Source organism: Mandrillus leucophaeus, unplaced genomic scaffold (assembly GCF_000951045.1).
Source record: "Mandrillus leucophaeus isolate KB7577 unplaced genomic scaffold, Mleu.le_1.0 Scaffold128, whole genome shotgun sequence".
NCBI lineage: Eukaryota > Metazoa > Chordata > Mammalia > Primates > Cercopithecidae > Mandrillus > Mandrillus leucophaeus.
The window spans coordinates 611,034-628,508 of NW_012101209.1; the positions used below are offsets into that span (position 1 = coordinate 611,034).

A 17,475-nucleotide genomic window follows, 5' to 3' on the forward strand; every position below is an offset into this window, starting at 1 on the left:
TTTTCTTTTTCTTCCAAAATTTGCTTTACTCTGACAATCAAAATTCCACTAAGAGTAGGAAAAAAGTCATAGCTGTGGTATGGAGCAGAAAGGTAAGTATCATCCTTAATATTCCTTTGTATATTTTCATACTAGGCCAGTACTTAGAGAAACTATGACATAGTTAAAATGTGAATTCAGCATCATTCTTCTCTCTTTTCAGCAGTTTCTTTTTCCAAGGCCCTCCAGATGACCTCAATGAATCATAATGGTGAAAAGAACATAAAAATATTTTTGCCTAAATGTATCACTTTATAGATGTGGAAAATGGGACTCTGTGAGAGGGATGAATTTGTATAGGATAAGGTAACCAGCCATAACTCAAACTGGTCTTTTCTAGTTTAGTTCTCTCTAGTTGGTCTAGGAAGCCTCCTGGCATTTCAGTTTTCTTACTGTAAAATGGGGATGATAATAATAGTATCTACCTCATAGGGTAGTCTTGAGTATTACATGAGAGTAGAACACTTAGAACAATGCTTGGGCTATGGAAAGTTTCCAATACTTGTTTGCTGTTATTATCATTATTATACTTCCACATTCTGCCAGCAGGCTGCCCAAGGTGCACACACTAATGGAAATACCCCATTTGGGGACCATGCTGCTGTCTTCCATTCTCAAAACAAGTCACTATAAAAATTTCCTCTTGTGGCATTCTATTCCCCGGGGCACTGTTTCTCTGCTGGGTGACACTGGAAGGGTAATTGATTTTATTCAGATAGATGAACTCCATGTTAAAATATTGCTTAATGTTACCATTGCCTAGTAATAATACCTTAACTCAGTGAAAATGTATGCGCCTCCATAAACCTTAAAGGGCTGACTTTAATGGGACAACTTCAGATTTACCTGGTAGGTGAGTGGGTAAGTCGTTTTTCATCAAACAAGTCTTTTGTCTTACCTTGAGGTACTGCCTTCTCTGCTAGAATGCATGGGGCCAGCCAAGCATCCTCATCACTCTCACCTCTAATTTCTGGAAAACGAATACCAGTTACGAAGTGGGTGAGCATTTATGATTTAGAGACCATTTTTTTCCTTTGTTAAAGTCAGGTGAATGGAACTTGAGCAGTGAAGAAAAACTAGTCCTCACTTCTGATCATTTAATGGATAGAAAATTAATTCTGAGAGTGTGATGGAAAGAAGTACTACCTGTCACTGAGAAAAAATACTGTATAGGGCATGCCCCACCCTGAATCTCAGGAACCCTGAGAACCAGGTTTGAAATAGCGCCTGGTGGTGGCCTCACCTAGAAGGAAGTTTGACGGACCCTTCTGTGATGTCGCTTGCAATCATCTTGGGCATGGATTCCCCTCGTCCTTGGTTCCTCTCTTCCTCTGTCCTCCCTCCCTGACTCCCAACTTCATACCTGGTCCTGTTCTTCCAGAGCATTCTACTTTACTGACATTGTGCATGACCTAGGGGAACCCTGACAGTGAGTTGCAGCTTTGTGGAGCTGAAACTTTGTCACCATCCACAGCCGCCCAGCCAGCCCCCAGGAGGGACCCTCTTGAGTAGCGTGTGGCATTGAACTGAAGAAACTTACCTCCTCACTGTTGGTATATTTTCTCCTTTTCTTCCGCACGAGACGGGGTTGCGGGGAGAGAGATAGAGGGAGGGAGGGAGGGAGGGAGGGAGAGAGACAGAGAGAGCGAGAGAGCGAGAGCAAGCCCCTTTAGCAAGAAAACATCAAGACTTTCCGAGTGTGTGGTTCCCTTCGTCCCCATCAGTCGCTTTAATATTTCAAAATGGACCCGGTTCTGTGGCGGGTCCGAGAGTGAGGCTGCGGGGGACCTCCAGGCAGAACCTCCACGGAGCCTCGCGGCTGCTGCGTGCCCCGGGAGGATACGGATTTCCCTTCCCTCCTACTTGCGCGCGGAGCCCAGCTCTTGTTGAGGTGCGGGTTCCGGGAGCCCACGCAGCCCCGCCGGTCGGTAGTGGCCGCGGCTGCCCTGCGGGGGCGGGTGTGCCCGGCCGGGGTCGGAGCCGCGCGTGTGCCCGGCAGACGGCGGTGTCCGCGTGCCCCTCCCTCCGCGCCCGCTGTGACAGCCCAGACGCCAGCCCGGGCGCTGACAGACGACTTTTCTCACTTGTCAGTTTTCTCGTTTGTCAGCAGAGCTGCTGGTAAGTGAGAGAAAACAGAGGGGCGCGAAGGCAGCGCGGCCAGGGAGTGAGCCGGGCGCGGGGCGCTGGGCGGAGCCGGGTGCTCGGCCTCCGGGTCAGGCCCCACCGCCCGCGCAGGCTCCTGCTTGGCTCAGTCGCCGCTTTTCTCTCCCTTTCTTCACTTTCTTCCTCTTCCTCTTCCTCTTCCTCCTTCTCCTCCTCTTCCTCCTTCTCCTCCTCACTTTCTCTCCTCGCCACCCAGTCCTCCTTTTCTCCTCCAAACCCTTTAGCAGCGCGCGCTGATCCCTTATGAGGCTTTGTTTGGGGGTAGGGGAAGAATACGAATAGACCTGAGGTGCTTTCTCTTAGAGCAGAAGCCCTATCCCTATCCCTATCCCTATCCCAATCCCAATCCCAGTCCGTATCTCTATGCCTATGGCTGGTTCCCGCAGCTGCCTCCGGGGCGCACCTGGGGCCGTGGTTTCCCGCGATCGGAGTCCGCTCTAAGTCTGAGTCTGGGGGCGCAGAAGGGGGAGCGCGCCGATAAAGTGCCAGGCAAACGCGCGCCGCGCCCGGCTGGGCATCACGGGCTGGGCGAGGAGACGGGAAGGGGATAGCCCAAACTCTCTCAGCTTCACCGCCAGTGGTCACCTACCTGCAGCTATGGAGTCCCCAACCAAGGAGATTGAAGAATTTGAGAGCAACTCTCTGAAATACCTGCAACCGGAACAGATCGAGAAAATCTGGCTTCGGCTTCGCGGGCTGTAAGTCCACCTATTTACTTCTCCTGCCCCATTTCCCGCTCCCATCCTTATTTTACTACACATCCGCAGTCACGACTGTTCACCCCGTTCCTGCATGGCCCTTTAAATACAACCCTAGAAGTTCCACAACTGCTGCTCTGTTAATTACAGTCACTGCTACTTTTCTTCCAACACAGAGAGGGTTGTCTTTCTGTCTTAGAATGGCTTACTGTTCCAAGTCATGCTTTTTGGGGGGTTAAGGAGAGATGTCCTTTGATGAGTCAGTTATGGTGGCCCAATACTCAGTGAGGTGTTTCTGATCCTTTTTGCCCAGGGAGAAAAGTTTGGGACCCAGACAGGGACTTTAAATTGAAAGAAGAGTTTTTCTCTGCAAACTGCTTGCAAACACTAGGGCAGGTGGTCCAAAAACTTACCAACAGTTAAAATTCAACATGCATTCTGGCTGCTACATTTCTCTTTTCCCTCTCCTTAGCCCAGTCGAACTTCTGATATTTCCTAGGGTTCTTTTTGGTGGAGAAATGCTTACTAGAAGGAAAAGTTCTGGTGGAGAAAGTGGGGGGCAGAAACGATATTGGAGGTTTCTTGCAATATTCGAACAGTGAAATGGAGTGGCCAGAATTCTAGTTGCCCTGATGGATGGAGATCTCTGAATTCATTCACCTCATTGGGTTCTGTCTGTTTTTGGGTACTGAGGAGAGGTGACCTGAAAATACGTGGTATTTCCTGAAAAAATATTTCATCATCAATGAATTGCTGGTCACTCCAGTCAGAAGCTTGAGGGATAGCTGTACGTACATTCACAGTTTGCTCCTCAGTCACTAGGCAAGTCCCAAAGACACCTTCCATGATTACCAGATACTACTTTCATTAGACATTTGGCATCAGATATCTAGTGTGGTTTAAAAATATGGTTTTTCTCCAAGCATATTCTCTAGACATTCTGTTTCTAACAAGGGCACTGATGGGAAAACTAGCTTCCTGCCAGTTTGTTTGTTTTGCTGCTGTTATTGTTTTTGAAAGCACACACACAAACAAAAGACAAATAAATGTGTTGATCTAAGTCAGCTTGATATTCAAAGTTTCTAAGGAGAAGCATTAAGGTAGTATGTGTTTCTTTAAGAGGTCCTTATTGACAGGTGCAATTTATAAAAGCCATTCCATATATAGTCCAAGTGAGCTTCATTGCCATTGATTTCAATGGGAAACCATGCCAAATAATTGGATTTTTGACTTGTCTAGCCACCGCTAGTGGAGGCTGTAAACTTATTTGGAAACCTTGTCTCTAGCTGGCAGGCTTTCCTGACAGTTTAGATGCCTGCAACGCAGCAGCTCTCGGAGTGGTGTTTATAGTAATCTCATGTTATATGCAGTGAACATTACGTCCGATTGTATTGCGCTGCACACAGAAAGTTTGTTGTGTCCACAAAGTCTGGGCCCGAAGTATATAATGTGAAAGTGTTGTCGAGCTGGTTTCCTTGCCATGCTTACTAGAGGGATTCATATCCACACACCCAGGAACAACTTCTCTTGGGCTGCTTTTCAGTTTAAATCGACTCCATGGAGACATTTGGGCTAGAGACAAGTGTTTGGTCAAATCAGCAATGCTGAGGCGGGAACTTGTGCGGAAAAGCATTAGCACTTACAACACTCTGTCTTGTAGCTTTCTCAGTTTCATATCTGCTAGGCTTCTCTCCCCAAGGTGTTGCAGTGCAATGTAGCCACATTTTCATTTTCTAGTCTCTTGTATCTACTCAGAACCTAGTGCTCTTGAACATGGAAAGTGTGGGGCGATTCTTCCCCAGATGTGTGTTTTTGGATCCCTCTACCTATCCTTCCCAGCAAACATGCTGCCCAACAGCAATCACGTAAGATCTTTAGCTTCATTTTCTAATTTGAAAAGAATATGCTATTAGTTGTTATTATTATACATATTTTTACCAGTATATGATGCTTACCACTTCTTCTTCTTCTTTTTTTTAAATGTTAACAGCAGTGCTGGAATAAATAGCTAAAGACTCTGGAAACCAAAGCACACACTCTTTTATACAACTTGGAATAACATTTTTGCAGTCCACAAGTTGGAATAACACTTTTGCAGTCCACAAAATAGAAACCCTTAGGAGAAGGAAGGGTGTGTGCATATTTGTCCACACAACAGATTGTCAGTAAGAGAAAGGAAGCTGCTCTTTCAACATTTTAGAAAGGCTCAAACCATAATTGGATTTTCATATCAATTTATTACCATGACACCTTTATAGAAAGGGCTCTGTAGGTGACCACAGATGGTGAGGAATTCAGTTCAACTTGTCTGAGAGACAAGTTCATGATGTGCTCATCATCTCATGCCTGGATTATTCAATGGTATCTCATCTCCTTCTTGTTTGTATTTCCAGTATTTAATTTATTGTTGAATTTTTCATCTCCTCCATTAGAATGTAAGTTCCATGAGGACAGATACTTACTCACTGCAATACCTAGAACAGCATTTAGCACATAGTAGATGCTCAAGCAATAGGTGATGAAGCATAAAAACCCAAATGTGAGCTTTTAAATATTCAAAATGAAGATAACTATATATTTAGGACAGCTTATGGCCATGAGACCTGTCAACGCAATGTGCCATGAGCTAGCTGGGATGCAGGTTTTATTAACATCATTGCCCAGGTTGGGGCATAGAAATCTAAACTGAGGTGGGAACTGGGCCAGATGTGTGGCAGAGTTGTGGCCCAGGGCTGAATCCCACTGTTGTGATCGTGCGGGCTTTCTCTTTCCCCTCTTTATAGCCCTTCTTTCACACTGGTGAAGGGTGGTCTTTACCAGAGCAAGAGGATTTTTGTGGTTATCACCTGCAAAGAATTAACAGCTGAGGATACTACAGGGCAGTGTCCCCTATACATTCCAACCCCTACCCATACCCTGCCATGCTTTATTTTTCTCTAGCACTTCCCACCGTCCGAATGCTGTATAGTTTATTTATTTTTAGGTTTATCGTCTGTCTCCCCCAGCTAGAATATAAGCCCCATGAAGACAGGGTTGTTGGTTCACTTTGGTCACTTGCTTTTGGTTTGCTTTTTATCCCCAGTGTCTACACTTCCACCCAGTATACAGTAATACATATTTGACACATAGAGCTGTTTTACATATTTCTCTAAGAAAGAATTAGGAAGAACTCTTAACTTAGCATTGTAGCATCATCAACATACTAACAGTGCATCAAATATTGGAAATGCGAGTTTTGAACACTATCTTAGCTGGGATTATATACACCTGCAAGCCCAGGTGTCTGTTATGATGATGGCGCCCATGCCCCTTGAGCGAGGTGCTGCACACTAATGCTCAGAGGCTGGCTGTGATTCCAGGGAGGGTGCTGGTCCTCAGCCTTGCTCTGCGGCCCTGATGATCTTATGCACATGCTCCCATTTCTCTAAGTGAGAAGAGAACAAATACCGCACACCTGAGCTTTCTTAATTGAACCTGTCAGAGGGATGCTGTCCTCTTACTCTTTGGAGAGGTGCCTCATTTTTCCTTTTCCATAAACCTCAGTTCGTCCCAATGAGCTGTTGTCATACCTCTTTTCACTGGAGGACTGGGTAGAGTTTTTGAGTCCCTCTCAATTGTTTTTTTGTTACAGAATCTTCCAGTCAGGGAAATAGGGCTGTGGGTGTTCTATAGACCCCTGATGAAGCCTCATAGGGCTCCTTGGGTTTGAGCAATTGGGTCATGACTGTACCTTGGGTCCCGACCAAAAGTTTTTCTATTGCCAGCCTGCTAGATGATGACAGAAAGGTGTTTCTATGCTGCATTTTTGAAAAACTGAGAGCAAGAGAGCAGGTTTTACTTATTCCTTGGCATTTATTGTCACAATTATAATTATCTAATCTCATATATATATTTTGCCCAACTATGAGGTAGTCGGTATAATAAATTTTATGCTTATATAACACTCCATGAAGATGATGATGCTTTTTTGCATTACCTAAAGTAATATTAATATAAAGGCAAGAGAATGGCTATTAAGTTAATAGACTGCACAACTATTGTTTTTGTCTATGCAGCAAGCTTCCCATCCACCTTACTATGCTAACAGACTCTACTCCTCACCCCAGCATAGTACAACTGGCCAATCACAGAATTTACCTTCCAGGCAGTAAAAGTTAGTCTCAAGTAGGGTATGGATCTCAAACAGAAGCATTAGAGTCTCTCATTGACATTTCTGTATTGACTGTGGGAAAGGGAGGCTTTTGTTTTCTTCTGGACTTTCATGGGGCTGCCATTGGATCCATTTCCCACCTCACAGAGAAGACCTTTTTATGGTAGGAGGCAGTGAGGCCAGTGCTCAAAAGGAAGCAGAAAAGATGAGAGGAAATCCCTGGGTCAGCTCCTGGAGGTCCCAGTTCCTGTAGATGTGTCTCCAGTTCTGTCAGCTATCCCAGCTACATGAGCTAGTTAGACTCTGTTTTTGCTTAGGATGTTTTGAATTCAGTTTCTCTGAAACAGTCTTAACTAATACCCTATTGATGTACAGAGAAGTTAAGTGACTCTTCCAACCTACACAGCAAAGATGAGAAAAGCCATAGGCAAAAAAGCCTGGGCCTTTGGTTTTAAATTTCTTATTTAAGCCCTCTCTGTTTTCTTTCAATTTAACTGAATTTTTAGATGATATAATTAGTGTTCTGGCAACATGGGATTACTCAATTAACATTTACTGAGTGTCCATTAGGCGCCAGTGAGTTTGCTAAGCCCTGGGTTTGCAAAAGTAGGTAAGATACTTACCTGACTTTCAGCAATTTGAAGGCTAGTGGCAGAGACTGACATGAGTACCTGGAGGTGATGAATATAGTTCCAGGGGGATGCGGGGGAAACTACCTCTACCTGGGAGGGCCAGAGAAGGTGTTACAGACTACAGTGAATTGTGTATTCATTCTAGCAGACTCATCAGAGTCATAAGGAATAAACTTGCTTAGACTCTTTTCATTAATGTCAGCCTTTTGCAAAAATGCAAAGAAACCTTTTACAAAGGTGAGAGAAAAACAAGGAGTCTTCCAGGCAGCCCATAATCAACTAGTTGAGATTTCTGAGCTGTTCTTATGGACTACTGGCAAAGTTGCTTGCACTTAATTGAGACACGGCTTGAGTTCTAATGAATCTTCTCTATGTTCATCACTCATTGAGAATTCCCCAAGGAGAGAATATGGTTGGGTCTATTTGCTGTCATGCAACATGGAGCTATTGGAGAGACATCTGCCCTGTCCCCTCAGAAGTAGTTGGCCCCTGAATTGGTCCGGGTAACAGGACTACCTTCTCCTACGAATCAATGCCTAAGAGCCTTACTTTCCTTAAAGGTTAATGTGTGGTATCCTCTTGCAGCTCATCTAGTGCAATATTGAGGGACAGATAGAAGTTTAGTCATGAGAGGTGATGCTGGAAAGGAAGGCAGGGGCCGGGTAGTAATACATGACATTTAAAATTTTACTTTTTGTTTTACACAAAATATATATGCTCATAGTTTGAGGAGGTAATTGAACACATTTTACTATACAACAAAAAAGTGCTGTGTTCGAGGTGTTCTTTCATATCTTCTAGAGAAATATATATATATTTTTATGATACATATTATTTTTAGAAGTTTGTGTTTTATCCTTTCAGTTATAAGAAATTGTTAAAAGATGTTAAGCTGGAGAGTAACAAAATTAGATTTGAATTTCAGGATTGTAATTCTGGGAAAAGGGTGGAGGACAGATTGGAGATGAGACTCGAGGCCTGGAGACCAGTTGGGGAAGATGCCTGATTTGGGGTAGTGCTGCTGAAGATGAAAGAACAGGGGGCATGTTTGAAATGAGAATTGACAGAACATAGATTTAGAGCAGAGAAAGAAGAGCAGTTGTCTTGCGAGTTCTTTCAGCTTAGACGTCTCGGTGAATTTGGTGTTATTTGCCTCGTTAGGGACTATGGAGATTAGAGCCGGCTTCGATAAAGCAGAATGATGAACTTGGGTGTAGATATGTTAAACTGGTAGCCTCTGGAATGTTCAAGTAGCTATTGGTGATGGCAATATGGAGCCATGGAGAGACCTTTGGCCTGGAGCGGTGGGTCTGAGAATCTTGGTTCTTAGTTAAATTCTTGCAAGGAGATGACCCAGGGAAGAAGGCATTGCCTGAATCTTACCAGAAAAGCAATTCCAGAAGAATACTTTAAAAAATCATTGTTTGTTTCCTCCAGATTACACATTTAGTGTATTAATTGGTCCTTTTACTCTCCTATTCAATTGGAATTGACAGATTGTTCAGCATATTTTTATTGGGTTTCCATTATGTACTAGGTGCTAGGAGCTTCAGAAGGGATCTGAAAATATCAGAAGAAAATCCTTACTATCAGGAAACTTAGAATATATTGAGGGAAACAAGATAGTTCTCATACATGTGAAAAGGTTAAAAATCAACAACAAAAGGGAGGGCAATAGTTAATTGCTGACTAAGTGATAGGGATGCTACATGCTAGGATTCAGAGAAGGGAGACATTTGTGTTTGAAGGACTGTTTTTGAGTCTTTCTCTTCTTAATAAAGATCAAGTTAAATCTCTCTGAAATACATTCTTAATGTATACTAAAAGTGAAAAAATGTGAATATCAAAAGGCCTAAGTAGATTCTCACATTTACAGTGAAATTTTCTTTACTTGACTACTCATACAGTTTACTAGTACATCATCACTTGATTATTGTAATTTGGTTATGCTAGTGTATTAGTTAATTACAACTCAATATTTAGCAGCGGAGTGCTTAATATTTTGACTGAGCTTTACAGCATGCCTCTGTCAGTTGGGAAGCAGCCCTCAGCAGAGAGGTTTGCACATTACCATCTCTAGTTTTCAATCTTTAATTTTCTTTGGCTCATGGAAGACTTCTTTCCTTGGTTTCCATTTCCCCACATGGAAGGAAAGTGTTTATAGGACCTATCTCCTGGCTTTTTGAGAAACAACTAAAGAAATGATTGTTATTAGGTTAATGCAAAAGTAATTGCAGTTTTTGCTATTAGTTTCAATGGCAAAAACCGCAATTACTTTTGCACCAACTTAACAAATATAAGCCACATTAAAATAGACTGTGACAGCTTTGAGAATGACCATCATAGGTTTCTCACTAGCAATAAAAATGAATTCTACAACAAATGCAACACTCTATTTCTGGAGGAAGTATACTGAATTCATGTAAAGTGTTGGTATTCTTCAGGCTTTTATTGTACTCTTTATACAGAGTCCTCTTGACAGCTGTTATTAAACAAAATAAATGAGTCTAAATGACCGTAAGACAAAGCTAGATGTTCCTAGCTTGTGAGATTATGAAAAAACTTAGAGAATAATTCCATCCAGAAGATATAAAAATTGATAATTTTAGGTAATGAGTTTTATTTACATAGTTGAAGGATACACATCCATATGCAGAAAATTCAGTCATTCGTTCACTTACCAAATATTTCTCAGGCACTTACTGTGTTCCTGGTGCTGTGCTAAGCACCAGGGAATTAGTGGAAAACAAGATAAAGGCTCCCTCCCTCGGGAGATGTTTAGTAGAGGAATATATTAAACAATATTTCCATAAATTACTACCTACTGTGACAAGTGCTGCAAGAAGTCCAGCACAGGGAGCTGTGAAAACATAGAAGAGAGGACCCAAACCTGGTCCAGGATTCAGAGAAGGTTTCTCTGAAGAAAAGACTGATGCTCAGACATGAAGATTATGTAAGTAGTAGTTAAGTAGAGTTAGGGAAACGTATTCTAGGCATTTAAGGCCCGGGATGTTTATACCTGCAAAGATCTAAAGACAAGAAGGAGCATGGCCCCTCTGAGAAAATGAAAGAAGGCCAAGAAGCTGCAGCACAGACTGGAAGGAGGGGAAGGCTCTAGACACAGTTGGAGAGGAACCAGGTCTGACTTCATCCACCAGGGGGCGTCAGCAAGGGGAAGCCGTTATCAGTAGGCATGGACGTGAGAACTTTTTAGGAGGTAGACCCAACAGGACTTGGATATGGGGGATAAGGAAGAAAGTGGAATCAAGATCATCTCACAGGTTTTTAGCTTGAATCCCCAGGTTCCATTTTCTTAGATTAGGATCACTGAGGGAGGAACATGTTTGCAGGTCTTGTTGTGGGTGGAAACAGAATGAATGGGGGTAGAGAGTTTAGTATGGGATGAGTTCAGTGTGGGACATACTGACTACGACGGGAGATATGGGGAAGGCAAGAGCAGTTGGATAAGTCTGGAGATTAAACAGAAGGTCTGGAGATATAATCTATAGCCCAGCAAAGTAAGCAGAAAAATTCTGTGTATATCTGAATGATGCCAAATTAATATATCTATAAATTTTATAAGTAGAGAATACAGTTTAGTGTGACCCCTAAATAGTCTGAAGGAAGGTTTCAGAAGACCAAAAATTTATGTATATTTTCTCATTGGCATTTACTTTTTCAAAATATTGGCATTTACTTAGGCCAGCTAGTAATCATAACTTTACTTGAAACTTATATTGACTACTTAGTATCATGCCCATCACAACATAGGTTTGGAACAGAGACAGAAACCAGTATGGTCATTCCCAGTATTCCAAGGACAGAAAGAGGCCATGACCCTGCGAGCCAAATGGGATGAGCCCTCATCATGGACCTTCTGGGAGGTAGAGGGCACTGCCATGGGGTTGAGACCTGAAGCCTGGAGCCTAGCCCACTGCAGAAGGGCCAAGTGAAGCTTGGCTGCGTGGAGGCTCTCTGGGTCTGGCAAGAGGCCTTTCTGCAGTTTAGGTTCCATTAAGGGGGCTTGGCCTCCCTGTGCCTGCTCCAGAGGTGCCTCCATGGATATGGCTGGGCCTTGTCTCCTGGAACAGTCCACAGTTCTGGCCACAGTGCTCCCTCACTGCACTACCTCTGCCCATTCATGCCCTTTCTCTTCTCTTTAAGGCCTTCCATCTATTTTTCTACCCAAATCCAAGGACCCATTGCAAGGACCCAGTATTCAATGTTCTGCCAAAATACAGCTTTCCTTTCCCTTAAGGCCACCAGAAGAGCAATAATTTAGACAATCAGTATGAGAGTGCATGGAGCATTTTGTCTGAAAGTCACAATTGGATATCCAAAGACCATTAAACTGTTGTTTATCCAGATTCCAAACAAAGAAAATGCTGAAATAACCAAGACTTTTCCTGTAGTCTAGAGATACATCTAGATACATACATAAATATGGTAGTGAAAGATTAATCTTTGAAAGCTCCTTCCAGATGTTTTAGGAGTAGTTCAAATTCAGTCTAATATCTCGACACTTATTTTTGTCTGTCTCTCTGACTTTTTTCTAAGGATGACCCACAAAAGTTTATTGCATTTAGTATACCATTCCATGTGGGTGTCACTGGAAACTCTGTCTGCTAACTGTGAGGAATTATAAACACTTTCATAAATAAGTTCTTGCCTAGCTCATTAGTGAAATAGAATGATTAATTATCATAAATCAAGCCTCATAAATGTTGTTTCAGAACTGCCATTCTGACTACAAAATCACTGACTGAAATTAGTCAATGGTAAAAAAATGAAAGAATCATTCAAAGCCCCAATTTCTGGGAGATTTGGCATAGTTTCAGTGAAGGTAACTACTATAGCTCAGGAAAATTTGCTTCCAATGCTCATCTGATTTCAGTTGACAGAAGAGCTCAAAATGGTCCCCAAAAATGCATCTGCTAGTTGGCATTTTTTTCCCCTGTATTTTGGACAATGGGCTCATTTTGCCATATTTAAATTGTTGAGATTTACAGAGCGTGTGTTCAGGGAGGCTTACACAGATGATGCTACTACAAGATAGGATTTTAGAGGAAATAGGAAGGACTCATGCTCCCAAGGAGTCATGGCACTGACTCAAATTCACCTGGAATTGTAAATGACCAGCAGCTGCTTTCTGCCAGAAGTCGGTTTTGATAAGAGTTGGGAGGAAGGGCACAGAGTGGGGAGAGGGAAGGAACACTGCAGGAGTGGGTAGGCAAGGCTTAGAAAAATTAGACTGACATTGAAGTGAAACTCAGCAGAAGATTACAGTTTTTGTTCTGGCTAAATCTACAAGGGGAAAAACAAAGTGGAGGATTGAAACAGCTCTGTGGATAATTCAATTAGAAAAAAAACCCTACTCCTCCCCTAATTACAGGGATAGATCTGTGAAGAGTGAGATTTTGTCTTAATCCTTTGGATTTATCTCTACTTTGGCAGTGCTGTCACAGATATTAAGAGATATTTTTGCTTTTAGCTTTTCTCATTGATGTTTATTTAAGTAGGAGACGGGCTCCCAGGAAGAAGGTCGCAAAAATCGCTTCCATTCCCACCCACACAGTTTTGCAGTACTTATAACACAGCAAGTGGTTGTAAATACGTGAATAGAGGACTAAATCAGTTATGCAAAAAACGTACTACTTGGGCTTCCACAAGCGTGACATTTGCTTTCTATTTTCTTTCTCTAAAAACCTTTCCCTGTTTTTTCATTGGTGCCACTGATTAGCTCATTGCCGGCTTTAAGCAATAGACTTTCAGCTAGAAGGAAAGGAAATTGTGTTTGGTTTACTAAAAAAAATCTCGCCTTCCAAAGGAAGAGTTCAGCTTTCTTTGGGGAGGGGTCCCATTTGGGGCTTCTCAAATAGTAGTCCAAGTGCTGGAATTTTTATCCCAGGCTCATAAGAGAAGCAGGCATGAGCAGGAGATTTGATTTCTGTGTCTGGCCAGCTGTCTGCAGGCAGCCGAGGGGATGTGGAGGGAGAACAGTGAAGAGAGGGGCTGGCTTTGGGAGGACAGGAGCCCTGGGGCAACCTGGATCTGCCATGTGAGTTGGTGTAGCCCCAGCTGGGGCTTCCTCTGGGGTTGTTTAGTTTGGAGTTACCTTCTCCTAGGTTTCTCTACTTTCCACTGCCTGGCCAGTGCTAGATAGAAATGCACTTGCTCCTAGGAAAGAGTAAAAAATTGACTGTCTTATTAACATCTCTGCTTCAGATTTGCATTCTCCCATTCTTTGGAGTCACCATCCCCAGCTGCAAACCACACTGTCAAAGCCTTCATGTGAATTTGATCTCATCACTTTTGGCTAAACATACTGGAGTTCTCTATCTTTGGGGGCTGGCTATCTCTGAATATGATCTTCATTTTCTAAGAGAATTCAATGACAGTATGAGTCTGTAGAACAATTTTCTCTACTAGAAAACCTAGCTAATAAATTCCCTAGAATTTTTGTTTTTGTTAGTTGTTTTTCTTTCCTAATGATTGGGCTGTTCAAGGTAAAAATGAGGGTTTTTTTTTTCATTTTATTTTATAATCTTTTTCTTTTTTTTCTTTTGGTCTTGCTTTGGACCTTTGGCCAAGCAGGAAAATAAACTCATTGTGCACATGGAATTTCATTTCGTAGCTCATCAGTTAAATATTCGAGCTAGTAAGACAGGAGATTCTCTTACTCTGTTATCTCCTTTCTCACCCCTAAATATTCTTGTGGAAGGTGCCAAGAGACCACCAGTTTATATATATATTTTTCTCATTAGCATTTACTTGTTCAAAATGTGGGAAAGGCCAGAAAGCAATGGATAGCTTTGCAAAGTTAGTTTTTAATACGTGCATCATGGAAATGAAATCACTGGTAGGAATGAGAAGAAATGTACAAAGACCTTCCATTCTCAGTAGCATGTAGATTAATTCATACAAATGATGTAAGAGACCCATTAGAAGTTTCTAGAGATATCCAATTCTTTTCAATTTGTACCCTGCATGCCAATGAAAAACAAAACCAGAGGATCAGATGATCGTTCAGATCCTCACTCATTTCATGGTTATTTGTGACATTTTATCTCAGTCCACTTTCCCATGAGTGAAACACATGTGATCTGTAGTCGTGAGAACCTGTAGTTAACTATATGAGCCTTGCTGTGCATTTTGTGTTTATCTGAGCCTGTCTTTTAACGTCCTGTCCCTTGAGGGAACTGAGGGCTGAGAACCAAGCTTTCCAAAGTGGTCTATGTGTCGGCGGTCGTAGTGGTCTCTGGAGAAAAGAATGGAGACAGGCTAGGACTTGGAGAAGAGTGAGTCATTATTACACAGAAACCCTGGAGAACACTGAAGGCAGAGCTGGAATTCGTATTGTGTGTATGCAGTTGTTGCGTATTCAACTTCCCATACCAGGAAATCTTGTGCCCAACTGGGAGGTATCTTTCTGTCAACTTAGAAACAGAGCACAAGTTATGGTTTTTCAAAGCCAGCTTGTTAGAATATTAAGCCTATTTATAAACCTCATTATTGCAGCACCCATATGGCTCTTGCTCAAAGATACTCACTTTAAAAAAGTGAAAGACTGCCAGGCGCTTCATAATTTAGCATCAATGTTTAATTGACTCTCACTTATCCAGGCTATTAGAAACGATTTCCAAATCATCTGTTTGACTTTGGAGTACTTGATGCTTACATTTGACTGCAGGTGTGCCCAGTACTCTGGGAACTCCTAGCCATCAAAAAGCAAATAAAGACCCTTAAAAGCATCCTTGCTCCCACCTCAGTGTTGTTTCTTGCTGTTTGTCTGCTTGTCTTTACTCTGCTCCTGGCTGTGGACAGAATCACCCCTTGAGCTTGCTTAGTTTCATTCTTTATCTCCCTGACTGAGGGCAGGAGATGGAAAATAAAGTTCAGAGTCTAGAAACTTCCGCTTTATGACACTGCAGTGGAGAACTTTGGGGAACCTATTTAAATATTGGAGGCCAGTGCTCTTTGCCCTTTGATGATGCTCCTGTTTCAGAATCTGCCTGTCAGGATGTGACCAGCTGGCTGTAAATGCACGGAAGCCATTGAGGGGGGTTTGGGGGCTCATTTCCCCGGTTGTGCACAAGCGCACGCACGCATACACATGCATCATTTAATACTTCTTGGGTAATCCACAGTTCCATTGAAACATTCCGGACGTAAATAGACACTTTCAGTGAAGACCAGTGGTCTTTTAATTTACTTAAGAGCTAAATGAGTATGGGTTAATCAATAATTCTAGTCATAGCACATGAGATCTCTGCCTTGAGTTACAACTTCCTGAGACTGCTTAAGGATGTTGTGTAAGCAAGTCACTGGGCTCAGCTTTTAGGGAGTTATTGATCAAAAGGACTTGTTTTGAAAGATAATTTTAGATATTTCTAAGGATTATTGCGATATCCAGTTCATAAGTACCCAGTTTTACTTTCTTTTTTCCTCCCTTTTGGGCAATGGCTCAGCTTTGACATCTGAGAGGAGTGTGTGACTCTGCTAGGTTAAGTGGGACATTGCTGGGGTGGGAGGCAGGGTGTACAGGCAGGCACAGGGCCCTTTAGGCATGGGAAAAGCTGGGCAGTATTTCAGCTCATCCTCCTCTTAGCAGAACTGAGATTAGCACCTGCTTTCTTTGTGGTTCAAGTGTTCCAAGATAAGGAGAATTGGGAGTATCTAATTTTTCCATTCTAGAAAAGCAATCTTCAACCTTTTTTTGTGACTTTTATAATCAATGAAAGACTTTTGATCAAGTAAGTTTTGAAAACCTACTGAATTATAATGCCATTATTATTTATGCAATACTACTGTTTTAGTATAGTAGCTGACTCTTGAGCATTTCCAGGATGCCCAGCACTATACTAAATGCCCTGCATTCATCATTACATTTAACTCTCACATCACCCTGTAAAGCAGGCACTGCTGTTACCCAGATTTCACAGATGAGGAAACCGCTGGTTGGAGAAGTGATATAAGTTGCCAAAGATCATGCAGCCTGTCAGATACAATAAGTTGGAGAAGGGATTTAAGCTCAGGCAAGTGATCTTAACCAGTATGCTATAATGCCTCTCCTTAGAAAAACAGAAACAACAAACAGATGAAGCCGTGTGTGTGTGTGTGTGTGTGTGTGTGTGTGTGTGTGTGTGAGAGAGAGAGAGAGAGAGAGAGAGAGAGAACAGTAGAGCTCATTCCAGGGAACAGACGTTGCAAAGCGCCACTCTAGACTTTCTTTGAGGTGGTGTCCTCAGCCTGGTCTTGTAAAGATGCCCTTGCCTTCTCTCCCAGCATAAAGCTGGCCTCTCCATCTCCCACCCTGCCAACTTTGCCAGGTCCCAGAACACAACAGCTCTTTGTCATTCTCTACTTTCTACATTAGCTTGGTCTAGCTATATGAAATCTTGAGGTTTGTAGTGTGTTGTTTCAAGTTTCAAAACATTATAAATTTAAATTAAGTTTTAGAAACAAATTTTAAAAACAGGCCAGGTATGGTGGCTCATGCCTATAATCCCAACACTTGAGAGGCCGAGGCAGGCAGATCACTTGAGGTCAGGGGTCCGAGACCAGTCTGGCTAACATGGTAAAACCCCATCTCTTCTAAAAATACAAAAATTAGCTGGGCGTGGTGGTGTGCACCTGTCGTCCCAGCTATTCAGAGGCTGAGGCAGGAGATTTGCTTGAACTCAGGAGGAGAAGGTTGCAGTGAGCTGAGACTGCACCACTGCACTCTAGCCTGGGCAACAGAGTGAGATTCCCTCTCAAAAACAAAACAAAACAAAACAAAACAAATTTCCTT

The 17,475-nt window shown here is 42.5% G+C and overlaps 1 protein-coding gene across 4 annotated transcripts in view; it reads left to right on the plus strand.

Annotated features, from left to right (window-relative positions):
* The window catches only part of PDE1C (phosphodiesterase 1C, calmodulin-dependent 70kDa), a 583,126-nt gene that overhangs the window by 215,838 nt on the left and 349,813 nt on the right, over window positions 1-17,475 (plus strand). The window contains exons 1-2 of one of the 4 annotated variants that reach the window (XM_011972180.1): window positions 1,711-2,157; window positions 2,798-2,900. The exons of 1 other annotated variant lie outside the window; for it this stretch is intronic. In XM_011972180.1, coding sequence (XP_011827570.1) covers window positions 2,800-2,900 — 101 coding nt within the window. In that variant the 5' untranslated portion in view covers window positions 1,711-2,157; window positions 2,798-2,799. Of the gene's footprint in view, window positions 1-1,710; window positions 2,158-2,376; window positions 2,901-17,475 lie in introns of those variants that run through there. 2 more of the 4 variants (XM_011972182.1, XM_011972181.1) reach the window with 2 other exon arrangements.